At 41.8% G+C, this 13,750-nt stretch overlaps 1 protein-coding gene across 1 annotated transcript; it reads right to left on the bottom strand.

The window, feature by feature from the left end:
* Positions 1–12,471: 12,471 nt before the first annotated feature.
* Positions 12,472–13,446, bottom strand: LOC136175776 (olfactory receptor 51D1). The gene has a single exon (XM_065945997.1). The coding sequence runs from the start codon at positions 13,444–13,446 to the stop codon at positions 12,472–12,474; it is 975 nt and encodes a 324-aa protein (XP_065802069.1).
* Positions 13,447–13,750: the final 304 nt, after the last annotated feature.

Genomic DNA, 13,750 nt, shown 5'->3' with positions numbered 1-13,750 from the left:
CTCTTCCAGCAGTGATCTGGCAGGCTGTACCGTAGGGCCGCCCTCTCAGTCTCCGCCCCCTCCCTTGTCAGGCTTATTTATTCTGTCATATCTCCTCCCTTCTTTTGGCTTCTCCCTGCTGGGGGTAGGGCGCTGCCCAGAGGGTGTATCCTCAGATACCCCCCGGTAGCCAACTGTGGGACTGATGTCCTTCTGGGCTGCTGTGTCCTGAGAAGGTGTGCTTGGGGTATGGGGAAGAAGGGGTAGTGGGTAAGGGGTCTCTAGAGTCCTCCCCAGATGGGCCCTGTGCCAGTTGGGGTATTTCTGCCAGTTCCCAACGTGAAGTTAGGGTGAATGAGTACGGAGAGTCTAGAGAAACTCATGTGTGTGGCCTTGGTCTCTGGGAGAGCCTTTCTCTAAATTTCCCCCAGCCTCATCAAACTCCACCAGAGGAAAAGCAGGATATGCTTTCAGGGAGACCCCGTGATTAGGTGCCAAATCATCATCTTCCTGAAACTTTCTCTGGCCTCCACCTTCCTTCTATGGGTGGTGCCTGCTTGGTCCTTGCTGGGCCTGCATCCCAGTGGACCCATCTGCCTTTCCCGAAAGCTATAGGACTGTCTTCTTTATCCCCCAGGTTCTAGGGCATGTCTCTAGCTAATTCATAACAGGGATCCCTGGGGACCATGCCCCTGCCTTCTATTCCCTGACCTTGAACGTCTTGTTGAGAAAGGAGGTTGTGGTTTCCTTAGCCCTCCCCTACCTCCAGCACCAGCCATATAAGACCAATGCCATCTGGTTTCTCTCTTAAGGGCAAAAATAGTGAGAGAACATTTTAGAGGGTTAGAGATCAGTGGGAATGAGAAACTAAGTATGTTACATATTTAAATAATTTTTAGTAAATCTATTAATAAAGTGAATTTTCATTGGTTTCTCCTTGTGTTTTTACTGATCAATTTCACAACTGCAAGTTTTAAATTCACAACACAGAGCGTGCTGATATAAGCTATGCAAAATTAGACAATGTCAAATCAGACAATTCCAACTGAGACCATATCAAAACTAGCAATTACAAGATCTCCAGGTTCCTGTAAATCTGCAACCTGTCACTCATTGCTATCACCCTGGAGCCATCTCTGTTGCTTCCCTCAAACTCCCAAAGACTGAGAGGGTGTGAAAGACACCCCAGGGACTTCTACTTCTGGCCAAGAGAGAATAACATGAGGGAACATCCCACCTGAAGGAACCTAAAATAGACAGCATACATTAAAAACAAAAGTTTGCAAGATACTGGATATCAGGCAATGAAGGACAATGAGCCCTGAGGCATGGAAAACAAATGGAGTGAACCTGGGGTTTCCCCAGCTTACTGCCTTGAGAGGTTCCCTGCTGCAGTCCAGGGAAGGAGAATGCAGAGTCCAGAAGACATCTTAAGTTAAGGATGTAGAGCTGGTAATCCAGGAAGCCCCAGCTAGCTAGAATTTGAAGACCAGCTATCGGAGGTGAGAGATCTATAGAGAGACAGAGAACTCTAGAGACATGTAGAGGTTCCTCTGCAAGAATCCAGCTGAGTACTGAGCCCACATGCATGTGAACAAGCTGCTTAAGACTGGGACAGAACCACCTGGAAATATTAGAGATGGCATCCCCAACCAGGGTTCACATAGGGTCACAGAAAGTTACTGTTCCTGCCTACCAGGTTGGAGAACTTCAAGATTTACAGGGCATTGAGTAGAGAATACAGAAGGATCCTGCCTCTGTAGTGGGGAATAATTAACCAAATATTATCTGCAGTATAATGTGGGTTTTAGATCATAAGTGATCATTAATGGGTGGGGAAAGTACTTTGTTGACTTTATGAAACAGTACCCGTCAAACTAAGGACTATAATTTATAGAGACAGGAACAAGAGATGAGTGTGGGTGGGGGTTGGAAGGGGTTTGGAGAGGGATACGTGAATTTGGTTTATCTTAAGTAAGTAAACCAGAACCCACTCAGGCTCTCCTTCTCTCCAAGAGGTCCCAGACAGACAGCCATTGAGCATACAGTATGTCAGGCCCTAGAGACAGAGAAGCCTGGTCCTTGTCCTCAGGGAGACAGACAACTATGTACATGGATATTTCAGTTCTGTGATGGAAGATAAACATACAGCTATCATAAAACTATTTAAGCTCTATGACAGAGGGATAAACATCCAGTTGGAAAAAAAAAAGCTTTAAAGTTTATGATCAAGGGAAGCAGAATCTGTGGGAGCCTCGGGGAAGCCCTTAATGTAGTCTGGCACTTCGCCAAGTTTTCAAACCAGTGACAATTACCCCAGTCACCACCAGTTATCAAAATAAAGAGATTCTAGAGGACTCCAAGATTTCCCAAGGTCTCCTGAGAAAGAAGGCCATGAGTTATTCTAAAACCAGAGACACTATAACCTGGATAAGAGAATAGCTTCTGGCCTTGATACAGCAGGGTTTTATGAAAGGTGAAGTGTCTTGTTTGAATATTCCCTAAAATGGAATAAATATACCTCATTTAATCAGTTTTATAATTTAAAACCATTACCAACATCGTGTATTGATCACTGTTTCTTTTCCATGTGTTTTCACATCTGTTATTCTATTTAACCTCCACAACCACCCAACAGGAGGTACATTATATTTCCTTTTTTACAGCACCTACAATTTCCAAAATTACTGAGGTGCAGTAGACTAAGTAATGAGCCCAAATATTAAAGCTAGTGATCCTAACCTCTACTGACTCTAATCCCTACCCCACAATGTCTTTTCCTGAAACAGCTATCAACCACGTTTAAAGGAACTTCTTGGCAAGGTTGTGCTTTCTTTGAATTTCATTTGTAAATTTGAACATCACTTGTAAATCAGACACCAGCATGGGAAAATAAGTGTCAAGTTGTCTGAAGCTCTGTGAAAACAGTTTATTACGAGATAGTAAATAATAATGTTTTCATTAATAACAGTAAATCAGGATGGCCCCACGAGGCCAAACTGGTGATGCAGTGCACAATATAGGAGCACCGTTCACACGGACCATGATGTGGATGTCGTTTCCTAAAGCTGTACAGGGGAGGAGCCAAGATGGCGGAGGAGTAGGACGGAGAGACCACTTTCTCTCCTAGAAATTCATCAAAAAAATAACTGAACGCAGAGCAAACTTCACAAAACAACTTCTGATCGCTAGCTGAGGTCATCAGGCGCCCAGAAAAGCAGCCCATTGTCTTCGAAAGGAGGTAGGACAAAATATAAAAGATAAAAAGCGAAACAAAAGAGCTAAGGACGGAGATCCGTCCCGGGAAGGGACTTAATAGAGGACGTTCCCAGACACCGGGAAACCCTCGCACTGGCGGGCCTGGGGGAAGTGTTGGAATCTCAAGAGTTTGAATCTGACTGGGAGGGATACAATAAATAAAACCCACAGATTAAGAGCCTAAAAGCAACTCCCAGCAGAAAAGTACCCCAGACGCCCGCATCCGCCACCAGCAAGTGGGGGCGGAACGGAGAGGAGCGGGCGGCATTGCTTGGGGCAGGGTCCGGGCCTGAGCGCCCTGAGGACAATCAGAGGGAGCTTTTGTGAGTTGCCAACTTGAACTGTGGGACAGCAAAAGAGACAGAAAATTAACCGGCCCGAACACACTGCCGGCCGTTCGCAGAACAAAGGGACCGAGATTCTGGGCGGCCGAAGCCCGCCGGGAGGGTCGTGGCGAGACAGAGGGCGCGGGCGCCCGACCGGCGCGGGCGGGAACTGCGGCTGGGGACACGGAGGGCAGAGGGCGCGCGCTCCCGACTGGCGCCGGCGGGGACTGAGACTGGGACCGCGCGGGGCAGAGGACGCGCCGCACCCGGGGAGAGAGCGCCCGTCAAGCGCCTGGCTGCCTGGGCCGCTCGGGCGGCGTGGGGACGGAGCGCGGGCCCGGCTTTGTGTGCCGCGCTTTTGTGAATCGCCCGAGGGCTGGAGCCGCGCGCAGCGTGGCGCGCGCTTCAGACGGAGCAGCCCGGAGCCTGAGCAGCGCAGATCGAGAAAAGAGCGCAAGCCTCTCCCGGGAGCGCCGGTCCCTCCCCGCACAGCCCCTCGCCGCAGCGCGACGGAACTAGCTACCTGAATAAGAATCCACCTCCGCCCCGTGTGTCAGGGCGGAAATTAGGCGCGGAAGAGAGACCGGCAACAGAACCCAAATAAACAAAGGGACCGGTGTAACAGATTAAAATCCCTGAAGAAACCACGGACTGACTACACCGGAAGGGCCTGTAGATATCGAGAAGTGTAAGCTGGAACGAGGAGCTATCTGAAGCTGAGCCGAACCCACACTGACCGCAACAGCTCCAGGGAAACTCCTAGATATATTTTTTCTTTTTCTTTTCTTTTTTTTTTTTTTAAGTAAGGAAAAAAAAAAATTTTTTTTTCTTTCTTTTTTCTTGGTTCTCTTTTATTTTCCTTTAAAAATTCCTTATTACTCCCCCATTACTCCTTAACTTTCATTTTCATAGATTTTTACGATTTTTTTTAATTACGCAAAACAATTTTTTTTCTCATTCTTTTTTCTTTTTTTTTTTCTTTTTTCTTTTCTTCTTTTTTTCTTTTCTTTTTTCTTCTCTTCTATTTTCTTTTTCTTTTTCTCTTATTTCTTTTAAAGCCCTCTAGCACTCCTTTTACTACGCCTTAATTTTCATTTTCAATCCACTATAACCTTACAGAAGAAGGAGAAGGGGAAGAAAAAAAAAAAAAAAAGAAGAGAAGCCCTATTTTTATACCAAACTTCATATATATTTCTAAAATTTCTTTTGTGTGTTTTGGTTTTTGTTTTTAATATAGTATTTTTAAGAGTCTAACCTCTACTCTAGATTTTTAATTTTTGTTTTTCAGTATATGATATAAATTGTGAACATTTAAGAATCCAATATTCAGCTCCCATTTTTATTCACGAGTGTGTTGATTATTCTCTCCCAATCTTGACTCTGTTTTCTACCTCAGAACACCTCTATTTCCTCCTTCCCCCTTCTCTTCCCAATCCAATTCTGTGAATCTTTGTGGGTGTCTGGGCTACGGAGAACACTCTGGGATCAGACAACTTCGTAGATCTGTCTCTCTCCTCTTGAGTCCCCCTCTTTCTCCTCCTGCCCATCTCTATCTCCCTCCTCCCTCTCCTCTTCTCCATGTAACTCGGTGAACCTCTCTGGGTATCCCTAACGGGGGAGAAACTTTCCACCATTAACATAGAAGTTTTATTATCAGTGCTGTATAGCTGGAGAAGTCCTGAGACTATAGGAAGAATAAAACTGAAATCCAGAAGCAGGAGACTTAAGCCCAAAACCTGAGAACACCAGAAAACTCCTGACTACATGAATCTTTAAGTAATAAGTGACCCTACAAAAGCCTCCATACCTGCAACGAAACCAACCACCACCCAAGAGCCAATAAGTTCTAGAGCACGACATACCACGCAAATTCTCCAGCAACGCAGGAACATTGCCCTGAACGTCAACATACAGACTGCCCAAGGTCACACCTAACACATAGACCCATCTCAAAACTCATTACTGGGCACTCCATTGCTATCCAAAGAGAAGAAATCAAGATCCGCACACCAGAACACTGACGCAAGCTTCGCTAATCAGGAAACCTTGACAAGCCAATCGTCTAACCCCACCCACTGGGTAAAACCTCCACAATAAAAAGGAACCACAGACCTCCAGAATACAGAAAGCCCACTCCAGACACAGCAATCTAAACAAGATGAAAAGGCAGAGAAATACCCAACAGGTAAAGGAACATGAAAAGGGCCCACCAAGTCAAACAAAAGAGGAGGAGATAGGGAATCTACCTGAAAAAGAATTTAGAATAATGATAATAAAAATGATCCAAAATCTTGAAAGCAAAATGGAGGTACAGATAAATAGCCTGGAGACAAAGATTGAAAAGATGCAAGAAATGTTTAATAAAGATCTAGAAGAAATAAAAAAGAGTCAATTGAAAATGAATAATGCAATGAATGAGATCAAAAACACTCTGGAGGGAACCAAGAGTAGAATAACGGAGACAGAAGATAGAATAAGTGAGGTAGAAGATAAAATGGTGGAAATAAATGAAGCAGAGAGGAAAAAAGAAAAAAGGATCAAAAGAAATGAGGACAACCTCAGGGACCTCTGGGACAATGTGAAACGCCCCAACATTCGAATCATAGGAGTTCCAGAAGAAGAAGACAAAAAGAAAGGCCATGAGAAAATACTCGAGGAGATAATAGCTGAAAACTTCCCTAAAATGGGGAAGGAAATAGCCACCCAAGTCCAAGAAACCCAGAGAGTCCCAAACAGGATAAACCCAAGGCGAAACACCCCAAGACACATATTAATCAAATTAACAAAGATCAAACACAAAGAACAAATACTAAAAGCAGCAAGGGAGAAACAACAAATAACACACAAAGGGATTCCTATAAGGATAACAGCTGATCTATCAATAGAAACCCTCCAGGCCAGAAGGGAATGGCAGGACATACTGAAAGTAATGAAAGAGAATAACCTACAACCTAGATTACTGTACCCAGCAAGGATCTCATTCAGATATGAAGGAGAATTCAAAAGCTTTACAGACAAGCAAAAGCTGAGAGAATTCAGCACCACCAAACCAGCTCTTCAACAAATGCTAAAGGATCTTCTCTAGACAGGAAATGCAGAAAGGTTGTATAAACGTGAACCCAAAACAACAAAGTAAATGACAACGGGACCACACCTATCAATAATTACCTTAAATGTAAATGGGTTGAATGCCCCAACCAAAAGACAAAGATTGGCTGAATGGATACAAAAACAAGACCCCTATATATGCTGTCTACAAGAGACCCACCTCAAAACAAGGGACACATACAGACTCAAAGTGAAGGGCTGGAAAAAATATTTCACGCAAACGGAGACCAAAAGAAAGCAGGAGTCGCAATACTCATATCAGATAAAATAGACTTTCAAATAAAGGATGTGAAAAGAGACAAAGAAGGTCACTACATAATGATCAAAGGATCAATCCAAGAAGAAGATATAACAATTATAAATATATATGCACCCAACATAGGAGCACCGCAATATGTACGGCAAACACTAACGAGTATGAAAGAGGAAATTAATAGTAACACAATAATAGTGGGAGACTTTAATACCCCACTCACAACCATGGATAGATCAACTAAACAGAAAATCAACAAGGAAACACAAACCTTAAATGATACAATGGACCAGCTAGACCTAATTGATATCTATAGGACATTTCACCCCAAAACAATCAACTTCACCTTTTTCTCAAGTGCACACGGAACCTTCTCCAGAATAGATCACATCCTGGGCCATAAATCTGGTCTTGGAAAATTCAAAAAAATTGAAATCATTCCAGTCATCTTTTCTGACCACAGTGCAGTAAGATTAGATCTCAATTACAGGAAAAAAATTGTTAAAAATTCCAACATATGGAGGCTAAATAACACGCTTCTGAATAACCAACAAATCATAGAAGAAATCAAAAAAGAAATCAAAGTATGTATAGAAATAAATGAAAATGAAAACACAACAACCCAAAACCTATGGGACACTGTAAAAGCAGTGCTGAGGGGAAGGTTCATAGCATTACAGGCACACATCAAGAAACAAGAAAAAAGCCAAATAAATAACCTAACTCTACACCTAAAACAATTAGAGAAGGAAGAAATGAAGAACCCCAGGGTTAGCAGAAGGAAAGAAATCTTAAAAATTAGGGCAGAAATAAATGCAAAAGAAACTAAAGAGACCATAGCAAAAATCAACAAAGCTAAAAGCTGGTTTTTTGAAAAAATAAACAAAATTGACAAACCATTAGCAAGACTCATTAAGAAACAAAGAGAGAAGAACCAAATTAACAAAATAAGAAATGAAAAGGGTGAGATCACAACAGACAACACTGAAATACAAAGGATCATAAGAGACTACTACCAGCAGCTCTATGCCAATAAAATGGACAACTTGGATGAAATGGACAAATTCTTAGAAAAGTATAACTTTCCAAAACTGAACCAGGAAGAAATAGAAGATCTTAACAGAGCCATCACAAGCAAGGAAATCGAAACTGTAATCAGAAATCTTCCAGCAAACAAAAGCCCAGGACCAGATGGCTTCACAGCTGAATTCTACCAAAAATTTAGAGAAGAGCTAACACCTATCTTACTCAAACTCTTCCAGAAAATTGCAGAAGAAGGTAAACTTCCAAACTCATTCTATGAGGCCACCATCACCCTAATTCCAAAACCAGACAAAGATGCCACAAAAAAAGAAAACTACAGGCCAATATCACTGATGAACATAGATGCAAAAATCCTTAACAAAATTCTAGCAAACAGAATCCAACAACATATTAAAAAAATCATACACCATGACCAAGTGGGCTTTATCCCAGGAATGCAAGGATTCTTTAATATCCGCAAATCGATCAACGTAATACACCACATTAACAAATTGAAAGATAAAAAACATATGATTATCTCAATAGATGCAGAGAAAGCCTTTGACAAAATTCAACACTCATTTATGATTAAAACTCTCCAGAAAGCAGGAATAGAAGGAACATACCTCAACATAATAAAAGCTATATATGACAAACCCACAGCAAGCATCACCCTCAATGGTGAAAAATTGAAAGCATTTCCTCTGAAATCAGGAACAAGACAAGGATGCCCACTCTCACCACTACTATTCAACATAGTGTTGGAAGTTTTGGCCACAGCAATCAGAGCAGAAAAAGACATAAAAGGAATCCAGATAGGAAAAGAAGAAGTGAAACTCTCGCTGTTTGCAGATGACATGATCCTCTACATAGAAAACCCTAAAGACTCTACCAGAAAATTACTAGAGCTAATTAATGAATATAGTAAAGTTGCAGGATATAAAATTAACACACAGAAATCCCTTGCATTCCTATACACTAACAATGAAAAAACAGAAAGAGAAATTAAGGAAACAATACCATTCACCATTGCAACAAAAAGAATAAAATACTTAGGAGTATATCTACCTAAAGAAACAAAAGACCTATACATAGAAAACTATAAAACACTGATGAAAGAAATCAAAGAGGACACAAACAGTTGGAGAAACATACCGTGTTCATGGATTGGAAGAATCAATATTGTCAAAATGGCTATTCTACCCAAAGCAATCTATAGATTCAATGCAATCCCTATCAAGCTACCAACGGTATTTTTCACAGAATTAGAACAAATAATTTCACAATTTGTATGGAAATACAAAAAACCTCGAATAGCCAAAGTAATCTTGAGAAAGAAGAATGGAACTGGAGGAATCAACCTGCCTGACTTCAGACTCTACTACAAAGCCACAGTCATCAAGACAGTATGGTACTGGCACAAAGACAGAAATATAGATCAATGGAACAGAATAGAAAGCCCAGAGATAAATCCACGAACCTATGGACAGCTTATCTTTGACAAAGGAGGCAAGGATATACAATGGAAAAAAGACAATCTCTTTAACAAGTGGTGCTGGGAAAACTGGTTAACCACTTGTAAAAGAATGAAACTAGAACACTTTCTAACACCATACACAAAAATAAACTCAAAATGGATTAAAGATCTAAATGTAAGACCAGAAACTATAAAACTCCTAGAGGAGAACATAGGCAAAACACTCTCCGACATAAATCACAGCAAGATCTTCTATGACCCACCTCCCAGAATATTGGAAATAAAAGCAAAAATAAACAAATGGGACTTAATGAAAATTAAAAGCTTTTGCACAACAAAGGAAACTATAAGTAAGGTGAAAAGACAGCCCTCAGATTGGGAGAAAATAATAACAAATGAGGAAACAGACAAAGGATTAATCTCAAAAATATACAAGCAACTCCTGAAGCTCAATTCCAGAAAAATAAACGACCCAATCAAAAAATGGGCCAAAGAACTAAACAGACATTTCTCCAAAGAAGACATACAGATGGCTAACAAACACATGAAAAGATGCTCAACATCACTCATCATCAGAGAAATGCAAATCAAAACCACAATGAGGTACCATTACACGCCAGTCAGGATGGCTGCTATCCAAAAGTCTACAAGCAATAAATGCTGGAGAGGGTGTGGAGAAAAGGGAACCCTCTTACACTGTTGGTGGGAATGCAAACTAGTACAGCCACTATGGAAAACAGTGTGGAGATTTCTTAAAAAACTGGAAATAGAACTGCCATATGACCCAGCAGTACCACTTCTGGGCATACACACTGAGGAATCCAGATCTGAAAGAGACACGTGCACCCCAATGTTCATTGCAGCACTGTTTATAATAGCCAGGACATGGAAGCAACCTAGATGCCCATCAGCAGATGAATGGATAAGGAAGCTGTGGTACATATACACCATGGAATATTACTCAGCCGTTAAAAAGAATTCATTTGAATCAGTTCTAATGAGATGGATGAAACTGGAGCCCATTATACAGAGTGAAGTAAGTCAGAAAGATAAAGAACATTACAGTATACTAACACATATATACGGAATTTAGATAGATGGTGGCGATAACCCTATATGCAAAACAGAAAAAGAGACACAGAAATACAGAACAGACTTTTGAACTCTGGGGGAGAACGTGAGGGTGGGATGTTTTGAAAGAACAGCATGTATATTATCTATGGTGAAACGGACCACCAGCCCAGGTGGGATACATGAGTCAGGTGCTCGGGCCTGGTGCACTGGGAGGACCCTGAGGAGTCGGGTGGGGAGGGAGGTGGGAGGGGGGATCGGGATGGGGAATACATGTAACTATATGGCTGATTCATGTCAATGTATGACAAAACCCACTGAAATGTTGTAAAGTGATTGGCCTCCAACTAATAAAATAATATTAAAAAAAAAAAAAAAAAAGAAAACAACAACAACAAAAAAAAAAAAAAAAAGCTGTACAATGAGACAACCATGAATATGATCATTTCTTGCATGTTTACACTTTTCAGTTTACATAGGAGGCTCGTAGGATTTAAGCTTTACAGCATCACTACCAGTGTAGTTTCATTATTAAGAAGAGGAAATGAGATCCAGAGAGGTTTTACAGTATGCCATTTTATGATATTTCCAGGATTTTAACCTTATAAGTCTTACTTCAGTATTCTTTCATCTCCCTCAAATGAACCTACATTATTTTCTACCTAAAATTCTTCACTGTGAACATTTTTACCTAACAGTTTCCCAGTTCATTATGGCACATTCTTGTGCCTTATAAGCCACACCCATTGAACAAATGAGTGCAATATGTCTTAAAACATAGTAATCACAAACAATACATACATACACACACACATTTGTAAACACATACCCTTCAGATATTATATTCCATCTATAAATGACTAAAGACATATATATTACACAAAAGGATTTCATATCACAAATACTTTGCATCACAGGCATACACCCAAAGATAAATAAGCCAAAAATCACAGCCATCCCAACACCACATATTCCACACACTTATGTGTATTATATAGTCTACATTGTTACAAATAAGCAACATTCTACATTCTACACCCTACCTTTAATATATTATTAATACATTCTACATTATTACATATTACATTCTACATTTACATATTAAAATATGAGTATAAAAAGAGGCATCTATTCTCATTAGATACACATGTTCTCCAACCATTCTCACATAGGTGCATATCATATACAAACTAACAGAGATCACATAAACACAATAAATGTGGAATTACAGACATTATTCACAAAATATTATACATGACAGGACACAGCTCCCAGGGAGACCAGCTGGCACACATTCTGTGTACTTACACACACACAGGCTAAAATCACATATAGCCACACAAACAAACCTACGTACTCACAGCTACAACCAAGATAAACATCACCCTTATGGAAAAATAATTTCCAATAGAACCACATAGATGACTTTGGCAGATTCCACATGAATACACCCCCATATATATAGAAACATAAACACTTCGTGGGAGCTGTCTCTTTGCTTACTACCATCTCCCTCCCCTCCCTTCAATCACCATCACACAAATACCTTTATTAACCCTTAAAGATGACTGTGTTACCTCTTTGGGATCCAAGACAGAAGTTATAGTTAACACATATTCACTGATGTGGATACATTGGAGCAAAATAATAAAAATCATACATCAAGACTGGAATGAATCATGATGTGTATCATTTACAGCCTTTGCATATCAAAATTACATGTATTTTCTACTTGGGAGAGAGAAATAAGGCAAGGTCACCACAGGAAGGGAGTGTAGGGTGATCACTATCCAGCATGTCCTGTCAAAACTGGTTCTTCTGAAGTGACCCATTTCTGGAGATAGAAATTGAAGGTCTACTTAGATAACTTGGAGCAGAGAGCCCAGTAGGTGAGATGTTCCAATCACCAAGACATTCAACAGGGCTGCACCCTGCCATCTTTGGTAGGGACTAAGGACACTGGGGAGGAAATCTGCTCAGCTGCCCTTCTGTGAGAATATATGGAAGACCCGAGAACGAATCTCCTTGGTTTTGGCTCCATAGACTATAGGGTTAACCACAGGCGGTAGCAGTAGATAGATATTAGCCATAACCACATGGAGCAGGGAAGTGGGGCCACTCAGCCTGTGCACCACGGACAGCCCGATGAGGGGCACGTAGAAGACCAGCACAGCACAGAGATGGGAGATGCAGGTGTTGAAAGCTTTGAGAGCTGCCCCCTGAGAGGACAGCTCCAACACGGCCCTCAGGATGAGGATATAGGAGAAGCCAATGAAGAGGGAGTCGACGCCCATGACCGAGAGGATGATAAAGAGCCCGTACACCACATTGACCGTGGTGTCAGTACAGGACAGCTTCATGATATCTTGGTGCAGACAGAAGGAGTGTGTGACAGTGTGCTTTCGGCAGTACGACAGCCGCTTCAGGATGAAGGGCAGGGGGAGGAAGAGTACAAACCCTCTGGTCAGGGCAGCTAGTCCAATCTTGGCGACCGTAGGCCCTGTGAGTACAGAAGCATGCCGCAGCGGGTGGCAGATGGCCACAAAGCGGTCAAACGCCATGGCCAGCAGGACAGCTGACTCCATGGCTGACAGAGCATGGATAAGGAACATCTGGGCCAGACAGGCATTGAACTCGATCTCCTGGACGCCCGTCAGGAAGAGGCTGACCATCCTGGGCATGGTGACGGAGGAGAGAACTAGGTCAGTGGTGGAAAGCATGGCCAGGAAGAGGTACATGGGCTCATGCAGGTGCCTTTCCACACAGATGATGAGGACAACGGCCAGGTTGCCCAGGGTGGCCAAGGCGTACATACAACACAGTGGGAAAGCCAGCCAAAAGTGGGTGTTAGGTCCCAGGCCGGGGATGCCCACCAGCAGGAAGTATGCTGGGTGGACCAGAGTTCCATTTGGCACAGTCATGGCAGGAATCAAGAGCTGAGGTTTCTGCATCCCAAGTCCAAGGTCTATGAAAGGGAAGAGGAGAAATATCACTCAGGCATGGTTCAGCGGAGAGAAAGGCCTTAGGAAAGGGCACTGAAACAGTTAGGGCAACAAATAGAATGATGAAGTACTCCTGTTAATTTCAAAACTTCAGTCTCATTCTGCTTTAATTCTTTTTTTTTTTTACATTTTAAAAACACCTTTTATTTTGTATTGGGATACAGCTGATTAACAATCTTGTGACAATTTTAGATGAGCAGCAAAGGAACTCGGCTGTATATATACATGTAACTGTCCTCCCTTAAACTCCCCT

Source organism: Muntiacus reevesi, chromosome 9 (genome assembly GCF_963930625.1).
Source record: "Muntiacus reevesi chromosome 9, mMunRee1.1, whole genome shotgun sequence".
NCBI classification, from domain to species: domain Eukaryota; kingdom Metazoa; phylum Chordata; class Mammalia; order Artiodactyla; family Cervidae; genus Muntiacus; species Muntiacus reevesi.
The sequence above is the reverse complement of the archived record's forward strand: the minus strand, read 5'-3'. Positions and strand labels throughout refer to the sequence as shown.